At 37.6% G+C, this 18,318-nt stretch overlaps 1 protein-coding gene across 10 annotated transcripts in view; it reads left to right on the plus strand.

Moving 5' to 3' along the window:
- The window catches only part of THADA (THADA armadillo repeat containing), a 324,726-nt gene that overhangs the window by 91,702 nt on the left and 214,706 nt on the right, over nucleotides 1–18,318 (plus strand). For all 10 annotated transcript variants that reach the window (XR_014842042.1, XR_014842043.1, XR_014842044.1 and 7 more), the window contains one exon: nucleotides 7,974–8,065. Coding sequence is in view for 5 of the 10 variants with exons in the window: in XM_085019406.1 (XP_084875532.1) it covers nucleotides 7,974–8,065 (92 nt within the window). In the remaining 5 variants the exon portion in view is untranslated. The remainder of the gene's footprint in view (nucleotides 1–7,973; nucleotides 8,066–18,318) is intronic.

An 18,318-nucleotide genomic window follows, 5' to 3' on the forward strand; every position in this document is an offset into this window, starting at 1 on the left:
ACTAGAGAAAATAACCATTATAGCTATAATGATCCATAGTGGGACTTTAATATGTTAATTTTGTTTCCTTCCATATAAAATCCTAATCTAACACCAGAATCATACCAATATATTCAATAAATGTGAAAATTCATTTTACAAGACAATACCACAACATTCTCTGAAGAATTTAAAGAGTGATTTTTCCTGAGTGTGTGTGAAATACGGCTTGATTTATGAAAATCTGATTTGTACCCGTCTTATACATATGCCTTGTGCCTAAAGATGACTCCATCTATACTTTTGACTTGTTTTTCCTAATAAATTAGAAAAAAAAAAAGCAAGTTAAATAATTTTGGAGTAAAGGAGAAATTTCCAGGAAGCATTCATGTGTATATTTAATTGTGTATACTGATTCTTTAATCTTTTCTATTGAAACCACACAAATCTCTTGATCTTTGCCACCTATTATGCATTTTTTAAATCTGGGGGAAATGGATTGTTGTAAACATGTTAGGCATTGGTGCAGATGACTAAATACTAGAAATGCAAGAGTGTATAAGACAGTCAATAATGGCTGTTTTATTGCATATTTTCCATGTGCTTGGTATCATTTACATTGACTTTCTCAGGTAATGCTCAGAACAGCTCTGCTGTGTAGGTTCTGTTGTTAGAATCCCCATTTTACAGGTAAGGAGAACAAGTTCAGAGAGGATAAATTACCTTAAGGACACACAACTGTTATTTGTCTGAATCCAGAACCTGTGCTCTTATCAGGGAAACTTTGGGGTATTATAGGGCTACAGTAAAGGTGCATCCCATGTCCTGTGATGTAGCATCTCATCTGAGTCTGTAAATGGCAGGATTAGCCGTAGCCACCATGGGTGTAGTTGGGACAGACCTGGGGTTTGAAGCTTGGCTCCCGCAGCTGTTGAAAAACCCTGCACGAGAGAGTCACAGCAGGGGGATGAGGGAATATGATGGATGTAGTTAAAAGCGGAGACTCAATTGTGAGGTGGTCAGAGGGAAGGAAGAAGACCAATCAGGAAGCTATTGTAATAGTTCTGTCCAGAGATGGTGGTGGCTCAGAATAGAGAAGTATTAGTAAAAACAGTGACAAGTGGTAATCTTCGGCGTATATTTTAGAGATGAAGTTAGTTTAGTTAAAAATTTAGGTAACAAAGGTAATTTATATCTATATCTATCTATCTACACACACACACACACACACACACACACACACAGAATTTTCTGGGCAGGTTTTGGAAACTGAGACATTTCCGGGCATTCCCTTTTTTATGTCCAGTGACTTGATCTTTCCCTGCATCCTCACTGCAGGGAAGGTAACCCATCTTTCCAGCTTGCACAGAAGCACCATTGAGTGTGCCACTTAAGGGTCCTTCTAAGACCACACTGGGTTTACATTTCTGTCTGATACGTCTTACTTGGCTTCCCTCAGGCCAGCTCTGGTTTACAGTATGCAGTGGGTTTCAGAGAAGGAAAGGTATTCTCACACAGCTGTCATGTGCACTCTACGCCTCTTGGCACCAGTGTCTGCAGGAGGCCCTCTGGTGGTTGTGAGGTTGCCAGGCTGAGGCCATGCAGTGCTGAAACCCAGCGCTACTCTGCTTATTGCACGGTGTGCCTTGGCATGGATCTTTATCCACTCGCAGGAAGGGTCCTTTTTTCCTAACTTACGCATAGGTGGTGTATGGGCTAGTGGAAGCTCCATCTCTTCTTTTCGCTTGTCATGGAAGAAGTATCTTGCTTTCTTTTTCAGAAGAAAGTCACCCTGAACTCCAGAACATGCTAATCATAGACCCAGAAGTCCTAGTACAGTTTTCCTGGATTACAGATGAGGGACTTGTGACCTAGAGTTTTAAGTGTCTTTTTCAAGGTCAAAGGCTAGGAAGTGATGGAAAGCAAATTAGGACCTAAATCTCATTTAATTTTTTCAGAAAGTAATTTTTTCTACCATAAACTGGCAATATGTTCACTAAGCAAAATTATGTGCAGACTCCATCCTCAAGGACGTGACTGTCTATGAAAGGTGAAGGTATATGGTATGTAAATGATTCTACCACATAGTGATGGCACATGGTAGGTTCTCCACTCATATTTTAAAAGTATTTGTCAAGGGACATTTATGTTATATAAGAAAAGACATATAAGAAAAATATATGGCACAAAATATACACAGATGCATAGATACGTGTATATACACTTCACACTCACACACTACTTTGTGAAACCTAATTTTCTTTTCATTTACCTAACTTTTCCATATCTTATAGAAGTCTGTATAGAAACTTTTTTATACCAGAAAGGAAAAAAGTCATATGTACTCAGGGGATAGAAGGGAAAAATTTTGGTGGCAGGTGTCACTTCGTAACTGAATACCAAGTCTCTGTCAACCATATGTTGGGAGCTTGATGGAGAATTGAGTAAGGGAACAGATTTTCTGGTGTTTCCCTTGTGATAAGGATTGATTATAGCTGGGGTTATTTGGCAGCCATTCTAGTCTCTCCATTTCTTCTTCCTTTTTTTAATAGCTGCACCTGTGGCATATGGAAGTTCCTGGGCTAGGAGTTGAATCGGAGCTACAGCAGAGGCATATGCCACAGCCATGGCAAAACTGGATCCAGGCTGCATCTGTGACCTACGCCGCAGCTTGTAGCAATGCCAGATCCTCAACCCACTGAGCAAGGCCAAGGATCGAACCCACATTCTCACAGAGACAACACTGGGTTCTTAACACATTGAGGTGCAAAAGGAGCTCCCTGTTCTCTCCATTTCTAACTTTACTACTACTAGTTACTCTTTGGTTACTTTCCTTTTTTACTTGCATTCTCCTTGATTCTTCCTTCCCACATAGGACTGTTTTCATTGCCACTACTAATAGGAGTTTTTCAAAATATACTACCACTACCACTGTATATGAACTTTTCATTATCTACATTAAGATTTAACATCACTGAGTCAGGTTAGTATTTATTATTGATGTTTCAGGAGTTGATAATGTAGTTTGTCAAGTAGTCTTTTTTTTTTTTTTTTTTGGTCTTTTTGCTATTTCTTGGGCCACTCCCACGGCATATGGAGGTTCCCAGGCTAGGGGTCCAATCGGAGCTGGAGCTGCCGGCCTACACCAGAGCCACAGCAACGCGGGATCCAAGCTGCATCTGCGACCTACACCACAGCTCTTGACAACGCCGGATCCTTAACCCACTGAGCAAGGGCAGGGACCGAACCCACAACCTCATGGTTCCTGGTCGGATTTGTTAACCACTGCACCACGACGGGAACTCCAAGTAGTCTTGATTATATTTCTACTTAACTCCCCTCTTTAGCTTTTTAGCAAACAGAGACAGAATACATGGATGAGATATTAGAAAATATACAAGGGCGCCTGAAACAGATGTCCTTGAACTATTTGTATTATTATACAAAAACAAGGTCACTCTTCTATCTTAAGAAACAAATAGTGTTCATGCTAGTTATTTTGGTCTACATTTATAATAACTTTTTAAAATGTTATACTGTACAGTTTCTACACTATTAAAACATAGAGTGTATATTTTTAAACGTATGGAAATCAGTATCATATTTTGCACAAATAAAATACCAAAAACCACCTGATCATGTAAGCAGATGCAAAAAAGCAATTGACATAATCTCACACCATTTCATGTTAAAAGCACTCAGCAAGCTGGAAATGGAAGGGAAGTTTCTCAACCTGGCGAAGGATATCAGCGAAAAATCCAAGTTAGCAATGTACTTAATGGTAAAAGACTGAAAGCTTTCCCTCTAAGATCAGGAACAGAACGAGGATGTCCACCCCTGTCACTTCTATTCAATATTGTACCGGAGGCTGTAGGTAGAGAAGAATGAGAAGAATTAGGCAAGAATGAGAAATAAATATTAGCCAGATTGGAAAGGGAGATGCAAAACTATTTCTGCTTTTCAATCACATTTATATATAGAAAATCCTAAAGAGTTCACACACACACACACACACACACACACACACACACACAAATTAGGGCTAATAAACAAGTTCAGCAAGGTTGCAAGACACAAGATCAATATATAAAAATCAGTTGTGTTTCTGTATAGTACCAATGAATAATCAAAAATGAAATTAAGAAAACAGTTCTGTTTATAATAGCATCAAAAAGAATAAAATATTTAGTAATAAATGTAACGAAAGAAGGGCAAGATTTGTTGCCCTTATTTGTTTTTAGTGAAACTTAAAAACCATTGCTGAAAGAAACTAAAAAAGTTCTAAATAAATGGAAAGATATTCCATCTTCATGTACTGGAAGACTTAATATTGTTAAAATGGAAATACTCCCCAAATTGATCTACAGATTCACTACAGTCTTGGTTAAAATCTCACTTTGCAGAAACTGACAAGGCTATTCTAAAATTCAGAAAACAAAGCAAGAGACTCAGAATAGCCAAAATAATCTTGAAAAAGAACAGGATTGGAAGACTCACACGTCCAAATGTTAAGACTTATAACAAAGCAACAGTGATGAAGACATTGTGGTAATGCCATAGGGATAGACTTATGTAAATCAACAGAATAGAATTGAGTCCAGAAATAAAACCTAACTTTTAGTGAAAAAAAAAAAAAAAGGTGCTGATATAGTTCAGTGGGGGAAAGAATAGTCTGTTGAACAAATGGTATTGGGACAACTGAGTATCTACATACAAAGGAAAGAATTTGCTTCCTGTCTTACACCATATTCAGAAATTAACTCAAAATGGATCAAAGTCCTAAATGTAAGAATCAGAGTGATAAAACCTTTAGAAGAAAACATATGTGTAAATTTTTGTGTCCTTGGATTAGAAATGGTTTCTTAGATATGACACATAAAGCACAAGCAACAAAAGAAAAATGATGGATAAATTAAACTTGATCAAAATTTAAAATGTCTTTTCAAAGGATAGCATCAAGAAAATGAAAAGACATCTGACAGAATGGGAGAAAATCTTTGCAAATCATATATCTGATAATCATATATTTGACTGGTATCCAGGATACCAATGATAAAAAGACAACCCAATTTAAAAATGGACATTGAATTGAATATATTCCTCCAAAAAAAGATGAAAGTGGCCAATTAGCACATGAAAAGATGCTTAACATTATTCATAATCAGGAAAACATAAGTCAAAACCACACTGAGATACCATATTGTATCCATTGGGATAGCTGTAATAAAAAAAGATGGGCAATAACAATTACTGGGAGGATTTGGAGAATTGGTGAAAATGAAACTCACAAACTGCTGGTAAGGATGTAATAGGTACTGCCATTTTGGCAATTTCTCAAAAGGTTAATTAACATAGATTTCCCGTGTGATCCAGTAGTACCACTTCTTGGCATATACCCAAGAAAAGTGAAAACTTGTTAACACAAAAATTTGTATGTGAATGTCCAGAGCATCATTATCCGTAGTAGTTAAAAAGTAGAAATAACCGAGTGTTCATCAGATGATGAGTAAATTTTTTAATATGGTATATCCACACAATGGAATACTCTTCAACCATAAAAAAGAATAGCATTCAACATGGGTGAACCTTGAGAATGAAAGCCAGATGAAAGAAACCAACATAAAAGGCTGCCTCTCACATAACCTCATGAATATGAAATGTCCATAACAGGCAGTTCCACAGAGACAAAGTAGATTAGTGCTCACCTAGTGCAAGAGGATGGGAATAACTGTTAATGTGTATGGGTTTTCATTTTGGAGTCATGAAAATATTCTGGAATTAGATAGTGGTGATAGTTTCCTACTTTGTGGATATAGTAAAAACTTCTAAATAATGTCCTTTCTGATGGTGAATTTTATGGCATATGAATTATATCTCAATAAAAGGAAAATTAATTTTTCAAAAATTTTTTAAAAGTTTATCAGTTGGTCGCCTTTGGAGGTTGCTATAGCATGAACGCATTATTCTGCAAACTGGTAAATTCGTGGAAATAATCTGTACTAACAGAATGACCAAATAGCTCATGAGGGAAAGCCTTTTATTTTAGAGGTAGTTTTTCTGAAAAGTATAACTAATTAATGGTAGACTATCACTCTTTTGCTATACCACTGGTATAGGTAATGATGATCATAGGCTCCTAATCAGTGAACTTGATGAATGGATTAGGCTGCTTATCTATCTGATCCATCTTAACATTATTAAAAGACATTATGTGTCTCCTGCCTGCAGGAGAATCAAATAAGGGAGTGTTCTTTCTGGGGGCACCCATTCATTTTGTCAAGCAGTTCTTTACAGTTCTGATAAAGTGCGCCTTAGTGGACATCCTCTTTCATCTCCAGTTTTAACTTTATTGCTTCTGGCAGTCTGTCAGAAAGTTTGGTTTACGGCAATGTGTTTTGATTTTTCTTTTCTTTTTATGGTTTTTGTGTGTGTGTGCAATTCCTAAGAGGCGACAGGGTCCTGTATGACTCTACCAAGTCATCTTAAACCTAAGAAGTCTTTGGGAACCAAGTCAATAGAGGAGAGAGATAATGAAGACCTGAGCTTGGACAGATGTTGATAGAGTAACAGGACAGAGCAATTCATTTGCAGATATTGGGCAGGGCATACAGTAGAGACTTCATTGATGTTTGTTAATTGTTGAGTGGACATAAGTGAACTGGTCCAGTTTTAGGTTTCATTGCAGTTATGCTATGAATTGCGCCAGTGTATCTATGCTCCAATTCTAGAGTTACCATGCACGAACTGAGTCAGTCAGTGCTTCTGGAGGAGAGGTTGCAAGCTGGTGGCTGAAAGGTCAAATCTGGCCTACAACTGTGTTTTATTTGGCCTCCACCACAGTTTTTTTTTCCTTCTTCTTCTTCTTCCTTTAATTTGTTGCCAGCATTAAAAATAGATTTCACATAAAAATTGGGGTTTCTGGCTTCTTTTGAAAAAGCAGAAGATCTGGCAGCACTGGGCTTACATTCCCTCTGGGCAACAACTTCAGCTGCAGCTGAATAGCGACTGCATTAGACCCAGTTCTCTGCTGCTTTTGTCTCACTCACTGGCCCTTGTGGGCATTTGAGTTTGTGATCCTTTCAGCAGTAGTTTCAGGAAGCTATGGTCTCCATCCTACATTGTTGCTTTTAATTACCTTTCTTCTTATGTTGCTGTTTAACACACCATATGATGCCCATCTAATTAGGCATAAGCTCTGTGTTAGCAGTAAGTGTGTGTCTTCTATTTCTGGATGTTCTCTGTGGTGCCGGTATAGGGCCTTACACATTGTGGGGAAGTCAATACATGTTTATACCTGTCTACGCTGATTTGGCAAGGTAATTGAGGAAGCCCAGTATGCATTCAGGACATTTTTATGATACAGGAAAGCATCCTGACACATTGATTTGGAAATAGATGTGATTCATGCTTATTAATGATGGTTCTTTCTTCTTATTTTTATGAACCAGTTATCTCAGATAATCTTAGGGTTTAAAATTACATTATTAGGTTACTGGCATTGTGCGGGTAGTAGCATTTTAGATACGATATTAAATATTTTTCTGGCCATGTTAATAATGTGGGTTCTTTGAGTTAGGTCTTATATTTTCTCATAGGCAGATGACTACAGAAAATAGATGGAGAGAGCTGAGCTTTTTACTGGGGTATTATTCATCATCAGAAATGTTGTGGAAAAATTAACTTTTTTTTAAAGTGTTATTCGATGATATAAGCACAAAGAAATAAAACAGTTGGTGGTAATATTAGAAGTATGAAAAAAGCTGTGTTGTGTGGATGTGGTTAGACTATAGAGCTCAGTTTGAGAGGAAGTCATAGAGGGAATTACTACAAAGTTAGTGAAAATTGTCTTATTTTATGAATAGAGACCATATCTCCTTTAGCCCTCCACTAGGAAATTGGGTAATGATTTTGAATATCTAGTTTTAACATTGTAAATGTTGGTGTTATGCCATGAATATGTCTTAACCTTTATTGTATATTCATTTTTACATTAGGTGAGAAATTCATCCACGCTTCTCTTCAGTACCTTGATCACAAGGATATTTGGAGTTAAAAAGGGAAAGGATGAACTTTCCAAAAAAAATAGGTAAGCTTCATCTAATGCTAACTTCCCTTTTTACAAAATATTGTCGTGGCCAAAATAATTTTTGGAATTTCACTTACTTTTATAGATTCCTCTAGAGTATATAACTATAAAAACACTATAGTAAATTAATCTATGCTGCCAAGTTCTAAACCCTTGGGTAAAAATATCTACTGTTTAAATAAGTGGACCTTTCAGAGCAACAAAAATATAGCAAGGTAGCAAGGACTTGAAATGTAGAGCTCGTTTCCCAGTGCAACAGCTAAAGTTTTGTTGATTTGCATCTTCTTCGAGTATTCCCGAGATGTCTTAAATTGCTTTTTCTTGATATGTCATCAAGTACTGGCTCGTGCCATATTGTTGCTTTTATAGTAACTGGAAGTTTAAATGTTTATGATGTGCTCATCAGAACACGCCCCAGATTACACTTGCATTAAGCTCTCACCAAGGTGAGCAGTTGCAAATGTTGGCCACACGGGATAAACAGTGCTTGTTTACTTTTAGGTCTTTGTTGTGTTTGTTCCCTAAGAGGTTTTTCTGTTAAGGTTTTCTTTTTTTTAATGTCTGGAAAAAAACTTACTGAAACACTTTGATTATGAGGAATTTTTAGATACAATGCATAAGTTCTGTTTGGTGGTTTTTAAAGAGAAGCTTTGAATAGTTTCTTTAGTACTTAGGCTGGTTTTAATGGTAGTCTAGTGGCTTGCATGAGTTAACACTAGATGTCACTGTCGCTGCATGCTTAATTACTTTTAACTTCAGGATCTGATTTGGCCCAGTGGTCTTCCTCTGGATGAACTAGAGATAAATCAAGCTCCATTCCTCTCCTACCTAAAAAAGTGGATGATCGCACTTTTAATTTCAGTTTTAATCTGTTGTTTATTAAAATATGTATTCTTGGCAGTTCCTGTTGTGGTTCAGCAGTAATGAATCCAACCGATAACCATGAAGATGCTGGTTTGATCCTTGGCCTCACTTAGTGGGTTAAGGATCTGGCATTGCCATGAGCTGTGGTGGAGGTCACAGACGCAGCTTGGATCTGGCATGGCTGTGGCTGTGGTGTAAGCCAGCAGTCGCAGCTCTGATTCAACCCCTACCCTGGGATCTTCCATGCGCCACATTTGCAGCCCTAAAAAGCATATATATATATATATATATATATATATATATATATATATATTCTTATGATGGAACTAGGTCTTAGGAATTAGAAAATATCATGAAATAATTTTGTAATACACTATAAGTAATTCTGGTGAAACCTTCTGGTAGTTCTGAATTGTCATTTAAATTGCTACATATCACCCTATAAAATTCAATAAATATTTAAATGGAAAGCAGTTGGCTATAAATGTGTGAATCCCTTGAGTATATTAAGGAAAGGCTAGAGAAGTTTTTTTTTTTTCAGCTGAGTTGTATTTTTCATAACGATCACATTATTCCTTTGAAAAGATGATTAGTAAAAAGATGATTTTTACTATTTAGCTGATTCCTAAATAAATTCTTCCTGTCACTAGGTTGAAATCGCTGATATGTGTTTCTTTTTAGGTTTGTTTATTTTGTTAATAATTCAGTTGTGCTAAGGTTTAAAACAGTTTGGTCATATTATAATGTAAGGCCATGATAAGTAGTGTAAATAAAATACGGTATGAGGTTTATCAAGCAAGTGAAATTGATATTTAAAGCTGAATTCAAAAAATGAAGAAATGCTTTTTTTCCTCTTTTACTTTTTATGAAGAGAATGATTCTTGGATGTGTATACAAGTTTTACTATGTGCAGGAGAAAATGATCAGATTCATTTTGCATAGGTTACATCTGAAACAGGGTGGAAGAGTAGCACATAAAAGCACATAGTCCTAGTCTCTTTGCCACAGCATGCTTATGGCAACCCCATTATAACTTCATTCCTCTCAAATAAGGAAGGTTACAAAATATATAGCTTTCCTAGAAAGAGGGAAATGGAATAGTCACATAATTGTTTTGAGTAAAAGCTAAAAAGTGAAATGAAGGCATTAAGAAGTTAATTTTTTAATGTGATGAGCATCTTTGGTAAGAGTTTTTATTTCAGTAATCTGAAGGTTGGTATATCTCATTACATAGACAATGCTTTTATTCTCTGTTTAATCCTTAAAGGGTATATTTCTTGGCAGCATCCACTGGATTTGCTTTGCGAAACTTTGAGTGTCTTACACTTGCCATTATTTGTTATGGTTCTTTTAGCTGTAGTTTATTTAATTATGCCACTTTTGGTCAAAATGTTTATATACCTGTCCCCTACAATATTAACTCCCTGAGGGTGGAGCCTTTTCCTTCTAGTCTGTGTATATATGGTGGGCACTGTAAGAATGCTAGTGATAATGATGCCTTGTTGACTGGTTACTCAACCACTGAATAACTAAACTCAGCTGATGACACCGCCTAGGTCAGTGGAGTCTACGTTCACAGCCACAGATGGTTCTGCACACAGTCTTGCAAATATGTGCTCTTGATCAGAAGGGAACTAGACATAAAAAGAACATCTGCCTTTCCCATCTAGTGGGGGAGAAAAAGGTCTATCTTGGAGTAAACAGACTTGGTTTCTAAGCATTTTGCTGCCCCTGGAGATGACCTTAATAGACTCCCTTATCCGCTCTGCTCTTCAATTTCTCCATCTATAGAACAGGAATAATAAGATCTGTTCTGTACTAAGAGGGCTATAGGGAGGATAAAACAAAGTTTTAACAGTTCATTTTCCTGAAAAATATTGGAAGTCCTGTGCCATTAGAGATACATAGTTTGCTTTTTCTGTTACCACTTCTAGTATTTTACCCATCCCATTGTCTTACAGTTACACTGTGCTTTTGGAGTACTGGGTCAGTATCTTATCCTTTCTTTTTTACACCTGGTGCCTAGCATAGTGTCTGGCATGTAATGGGCAAACAGAATACTTGCTTAATGAAGAAGCAAATTTTGTTACTAGAGGAGGAGAGATAAGAACTCTGGTTTCTGTTTTGTTGCCATATAGCCACAATAACCAGCTGAGACAAGTTAACCTCTCTGGCTTTGGCTTTCTCCTCTAAGAGACTTGGACTATCCTTGAGGTCTTATATTTCTATAAAATACTAAGCTAAGGCTTTCTGTAATTGTTACTAGAATTGTGAGTTTGGTAAACTGCTATTTTCCCAGTGCCTAGAACAGTGCCTGCTTGGTAGTAGAGACAAGAAGTTCCCTTTTCACATATAAAGAAAGGAGCAGGGGTTCTGCACCCCTACTTAAAAGTGCGTACGGTACACTCATAGTGATTGAACTCTAGAGTGCATTAGCCTTGTTCCAGATGTGTCTTTGGGATTATGAAGAATGAGAAAACATACATTTCACTTGTTTGTTTTCAATAATGTCATTACATTGTCTTTTCCTAAAGCTCCTCTCCTTTTTTTTTTTTTTTTTTTTTCCCCCTGACTGGCTTGGTATGACAGAATGAATAATGGATCCTTTGTAGGGTCAGAAGCTGCATAGCTCTGTGATCTGAGGAGTGTGCTGGGCTTCCCTAGATAGCCTTCCTCTGCAGTGGGGGTGGGCGCACCTTGCACACCTTGCTAGTTCCTCCTTCCTTTCAGGTGGGAGCTAAACCAATGTGATCTTTCACTCTAGATCTTTCCCATCAGCCCCAGTCTAGTCCAGCCCCTGCTTATAGACAGATTTTGTTCTAGTCCCAGGTAAGCGACAGGTAACTATATAGATAGTCTGAAAAGCTTTATTGTAGACTTTGTTAAAGCTTTGTGCAGGTGCTCAATGTACAGAGTGTTCTTTTGCTCTTGCTTGCTCTTCATTTTAAATCAGTCAGTCAACCGGTAAGAATTTGTAAGCATTTGCCTTGAACTCATTATTGACACAGTAGAGGAGTACATGAAAAATATAAAACTTGGACCTTGCTCAAGGAGCTTACCTTTTAGCTGAGGAAGCAAGAATCATTATTTGTGAAGCAGGTAGAAATAGAAGACAATATATAGTATTCAGCTGCACAATATGGTATGAGTAATGGATGCAGAAGAAATTCATCAGTGGGAGAGTTGAGTGGAGTGCTTGAAGGGAACGGTATTTCTTATAAAGCTTTGGGGATGAGTAGATTTGGGGTACATGGAAACAGGTAGGTTAAAAAAGAGGAACAAAAGAATAATAATCTAGTTTTCATTGACAGACTAGTACAATCTCTATTCTGTCTTGTTAGCCAGAGCTCATATTCAAATTAACAGTTTAGGATGGTTTAGTACAATTTAAGAGGAAAATGTTTATAAAAGCATCACTGGGTCCAAATAAAATTATTTCTAATGACTGTGTTAGGAGATGTTAAATTGTATTTGTTTTGTTTTCCTGGGTATAAATAACAGAGAATTGTTTTAATTATTTCTCTTAACATCTTAGTGCTGTGGTTCTGGAAGGATCCTCCAAGGGACATCTAGTCTAGTCCAGCCCCTGCTTATAGACAGATTTTGAAGCAATTTCCAGACAGACTGGCTTCTCTCCTGTTTTTCATGTTTTCTAGGAAAAGAGATTCCACAAGTTTTTGTGGTTACCCACTCCATTGTTTAGGAAAGAATTGGATTCTTGAAGCTAAAATTGAGAGCTGTAGGGCAACGAGGTTTTTATGTTAGAGAATGTAATTATTAGAATTCAGAATAGCTTATTTGCTTTGAACTACATAGTAGTTTGTAGCAGTTGCCTATTTGGCCAGACTGAAGATCAGAATTTTCTTTTGACTGTGGCCAGGATAATCTTAACATCCTCAGCCCCAAAGTATTCTCGTTTCCTCCATTTAACAAGAATTTATATTGCATTTTCACTCTTTGCCAGGCCTTCTGCTGGGCACTGAGATCCAAGGATGAAATAGACATACTCCTGGCCCCAGGGAAACCAATGGTCTGATGAAGAATATATCAGTTATCTACTGCACTGAAGTTTCTGTTCCACACATGTAAAAGGGAGACGTTGTGGAAGGGGGAAGCATATCCTTAGTGTCTGTTTGCGTGCTTGGTACGTGCCAAACCCTTCATGGGTGTCAAATTTAGGCTTCATCACAGCCCTGCAGCATGAGTAGAGCCATCCTAATTTTATAGAGGAGTAAATCAAGGTTGGTGAGATCACGTGGTCCGCCCGATGTCGTACAGCCAGAAAGAGGCAGAACTAGAACCCAAATCCAGCTGCATCTGTAGAGCACATGCGGATTTGCTCACCCAATACACACAGCTCCTGATGAGCGGTGAGTCACTGTTTTGAGTCTGGCTTTAGATTTTACATTGTGAGACTGTGGGAAATGAGGCACTTGACCCAATGTCTCATTGTGGACTGGGACTCAAACAACTCCCATGTGGCAGGTTGATTTTAAGACCCTTTAATTATCCCAGTAGGAGATTATTGTGGCAAGTAAGACATTTATCTCTGTAAAACTTGTATTTCATGGTAGTTTGATGCTCGAGGGAGAGGATATTGGGGTTTTGTGATCATCTTTGTCTATGGTATGCTGTCTTTCAGCCTGAACCTAAAGTTTTTCCAAACCACTGCTTATATTTTTCATTCATATATTTAATAAACATTATAGTAATAACCACTATTATATTATATTTCATTTATTACAGTTTAGTGTATTTTATAGTTTTTATATTTGAGTGCACCTAAGAAGCCATCTAGTTCCATTCTCATTCAGCAGATGTGAAAATTGAGGTGCTCAAGGTCACATAGCTAGTGCTGGAAATAAAGTTAATGGGTACTTTTAACTCACAGCAAGCCTAGCTAGAACATTTAACAAATTTAGCTGATTTTAACAACAATAACCCTAGTTTTGATTCAAATAATTTGAAATTAAGCTAAGAGCCCCAGTGTTTTGATATGGTCTAGAGGTACCATTCATACATTTTCCACAGTTGTTTCTAGAACATTCAATCTGGTTCTTTAGGCAAAGTTGGTAAGTGCGTGTTTTTTGAGACTGAGAAATGAAGTACAGGTCTTATGTAACCCTTGTGGAGAAGTTCTTAAAATCAGAATGAAGTCTATTCTGACACTTTGGCCTACTGGAGAGTTTCATGTTTCAAGTTTTTTGTTCATTCTTAGGTTCATGGATCACAGGTAGGAAAAACCACAAATAAAAATTTTCACCAAAAAGAAGCTCTTAAAAAGAAATATGTTGATGAACTTGAAGTGGGAATTAGTCATTGTGTTCTTAAATATTGACTCTTGCATGGACCAAGTAATCTTTGTTCCTAAGTACTGCCTCAGGCCATTGCCTTCTTTAATAACTAAGGTATTGTTGCTTTAGTTTGAGCATGTTCTATGGAATTTTGGCAATGCATGCATCCTCTTTCTGCATCTTAGTAAAAGCATGAGTAAATATTTTTTCTTAGCTTTGGTATTTTTGTAGCTTACATTTTATATGAACCAGACTGATATAATGTAATACCAGGATTACATAATTTAGGACATCAGGATTGCTTCCAGGACTATGAGATAGAGTTTTCATTTATCAGGGGTTTTACATCAGTATTCGTTGCTTGTTCAGTACCTGTGGAGAAATACCACAGAGATGTTTTCCAAGTGAAAAAATGGAGTCAAAGAGGTTAAAACCTGAGGGAACAGTTTCTTTAGAACTTAGATAATATTTCTTCTTTATTCAGAACTTGGTCCTTATAACTCTTGATCTTAGTAATGTGTGGTAGAAATTACAGGCATTTTCAACTATTCTTATTATACACTAAACTTTTAATAAAATATAATCAATGAAGTTTTTTATTTTTTTATTTGTATTCTTATTTTTTTTTTTTTTTCGTCTTTTTGCCTTTTCTTGAGCTGCTCCCGCAGCATATGGAGGTTCCCAGGCTAGGGGTTGAATCGGAGCTGGAGCCACCGGCCTACGCCAGAGCCACAGCAACGCGGGATCCGAGCCGCGTCTGCGACCTACACCACAGCTCACGGCAACGCCGGATCGCCGGATCGTTAACCCACTGAGCAAGGGCAGGGACCGAACCCGCAACCTCATGGTTCCTAGTCGGATTCATTAACCACTGCGCCATGATGGAAACTCCCAATAAAGTTTTTTTTATTGAATGCTTATTATATACCTTGCCACTCTAATATGTACGGAAGTAATTTATGACACGGTCTTGGATTTCAAGGAGTTTATCATTTACTGAGAGAGAAGACCAAAATGTGAACTAGTTTAGGAAAAATGAGTATCAGACTCTCTGATGCTGTCAGGGGATGCGGGTGTCAGAGGAGATGAGGTAAAGCTCTATGCAAGAGTTAGTGCTGAATTTGGATTTGAAAAGATGGATAGGATTTGAGTATGTAGAGAAGAGGATGTTACATATAAGGTTACATATACCGAGTTGGAACACATGTTGTATATGTCTGAGAAAGTTAGAAGATAAAACCAGACCAGGACTGAAAGCACATGATAAAAATATTCATTCATTCGTTTATTCCTAGAGCAAGAATTCTATGACCACCTATTCTATGTAAGCACTGAACCAGGTTCTGGGGTTATATCAGCCAGTGAAATAGACACGCCAAGCAATAAGTTCCTACTGTACAGCACAGGGAACTATTTCCAGTCTCTTGGGATAGACCATGATGGAAGATATATAGGAAAGGAAATGTGTATATATGTATGATTGGGTCAGTTTGCTGTGTAGCAGAAATTGGCACAATGTTGTAAATCAACTATACTTTAAGTTTTTAAAAAGAAAAAACAAACAAAAAACAGATATGCCAAGGAGACTAGTTTGAATTTTAAATGACATGAAGAATCATTTGGAAGTTTTTTGTTTTGGAGTATTCCATGATAAAGGCATCATTTTAGGAATCAGTGGAGAAGTGATTGCATTCTGTAGCCCCAGCTGGTAGAGAATATTGGAGAATATGATGCAAGACTCTGGAAGAAAGTTACTTAGGAATAATTTGTACTCTCTGTAGATTATTAAAGTGTGGTTCCAATTTGGTGTGTGTGTGGTTTTTTGGGTTTTTTTTTAGCATTTATTCTTTTTGTTGCTTCTAAATTGGGTAGTAGCTGTATTAGAGGGGAATATTCCTCTACAAGGGCAGATAGGTAGGGGGAACAGAACAGTTACCAGCTTTGAAATATAATAGGTAAGTTAGGATCTATTAGTATGGCCGGGTTCTATATGTCTTGATAGGAAATTAAGCAGCATACCCTGTTATTGTTCTTCATCTTCCAAATAATAGCTCCATTTGTTAATATTTAAACAGAGGCTTGAAATATTTCAGACTTGAAGCAGTTAGAATGCTTTTGGCAGAGTTTCCATCGTTGTTCAGTGGTAATGAACCCGCCTAGTACCTATGAGGATGCAGGTTCAATCCCTGGCCCTGATCAGTGGATAAGGATCTGGCATTGCTGTGAGCTGTGGTGAAGGTTGTAGATGAAGCTCAGATCCCTTGTTGCTGTGGTTGTGGTGTAGGCCAGCAGCTGTAGCTTCTCTGATTCAGCCCTAGCCTGGGAACTTCCACATGCTGCAGGTGTGGCCCTAAAAAGCAAAAAAAAAGGAGTTCCCGTCGTGGCGCAGTGGTTGGCGAATCCAACTAGGAACCATGAGGTTGCAGGTTCGATCCCTGCCCTTGCTCAGTGGGTTAATGATCCGGCGTTGCCGTGAGCTGTGGTGTAGGTCGCAGATGTGGCTCGGATCCCGCGTTGCTGTGGCTCTGGCGTAGGCCGGCGGCTACAGCTCCGATTGGACCCCTAGCCTGGGAATCTCCATATGCCGCAAGAGCGGCCCAAGATATGGCAAAAAGACAAAAAAAAAAAAAAAAAAAAAAATGCTTTTGGCTGCAAGTAGTGGAAAACCCAAATCAAAATGTAAACAATAAGGAAAAGTTATTATCTCACATATAACCAAGAATTTTTAAGGGAGATTGATTCATTTCAGGTTGCTGACACCATCAAATACCCACGTTCTTTGAATTTCTTACTATGCCATCCTTGATGTGAAGGCATTGGCCCAGGCAGACTTCCTGCATGGTTTCAAAATGGCTGTGGTTCTAGCCATCACATCTAGATGTTGCAGATGCAATATTCAGTGGCCTTCTGCATCCCTATTTCTTTTTAAGAATGACAACATCACCTCCTGTACATGTTCCCATGCTTTCAATTCCGCACTCTCCAGACTTTCCTTCACAGCTTTTTGGCAGAATCAACAACTTAGTATGCCCCAACTTATCCCTAAGGAGGGAAATGGATCCACCCTAGTTCGTTTAGACTAATTAGGATTCTCCAGTTGGGTCTGGGGTTGTTTCCAGCCCTCCCTGAAACGTGGGTGAATACTCAGAGAAGGGTGAATACCCAACCAAAGTCAAATACTGTTAAAAGGAAGGATGGGATGAGGGAATGGATTTTTATTAGGTGACTAATGATGTCTGCTGCTACATTCTTCTAGGCTATCTCAAAAGCTTTGAAAATGTTTTCGTTTCATTAGGGAGATAAATAATATATGTAGTATTTTAGCCTATTAGGAAAGTTTTTCCCCCCTTCATTTATGCAGTTCCTGCATATAATTTTTTTAAAGTATGAAGTAGTAAAACTGTCTGGGTATGTGGTTCCATGTAATTAACTCCTGTAAGCAAGCCTAGATTATAAAAATTACGCTCAGGAACAAAGTTTTATCGTCACACATGAAAAAAAAAGTTTTGTCGAGCTTTAAAATAGAGATTCTGAATAAAATACAATAAATTTCTAAGTCACAGAATGCCCCTCTGCAATATGAACTATCTCCCTGATTCATAGCTAATCTCTAACAAGCTAACAGAATGTTAACAGTGTTTTTTATTATAAACTCTAATTCACTTTGGAATTTGATCCATATATTATAACATTTATTTTGTTATTGTAAGGCCAAATAGTGTGAAATCAAATAATCTTTCTAAATTTATTGGAATTGGTACTTGTTTTTATTTATGAACTAAAAGTCCCTATTCTGTTTAAATTGAGCATAGTATTTTGATATGACCATTTTGGCCTCTGAATTCAAATCAGGCCAGTTGTCTTGAACAATCTCTCTTTCTCTCTCTGCCGGGTTTCTTTCTTTTCTATCCACCAGACTTACATTTTGTTCTGTACAAACTGCCTGCCTCTATAGAAGTGGAACATGAAGCTGTCTGGGTCAGGGCACACCAGCCCAGCTCAACAAAAGATGGGGTCAGACTGGCTACGTTTGACAAGGATCAGTAATTCTGATCAAGTTGCTGAATCTTAGAGGTCTAGAATTTTCTACTCTAT

Source organism: Sus scrofa, chromosome 3 (genome assembly GCF_054392235.1).
Source record: "Sus scrofa isolate SSC_HxYL_T2T_F1_AM1 chromosome 3, Sscrofa_HxYL_maternal_Yorkshire_Landrace_v2.0, whole genome shotgun sequence".
NCBI lineage: Eukaryota > Metazoa > Chordata > Mammalia > Artiodactyla > Suidae > Sus > Sus scrofa.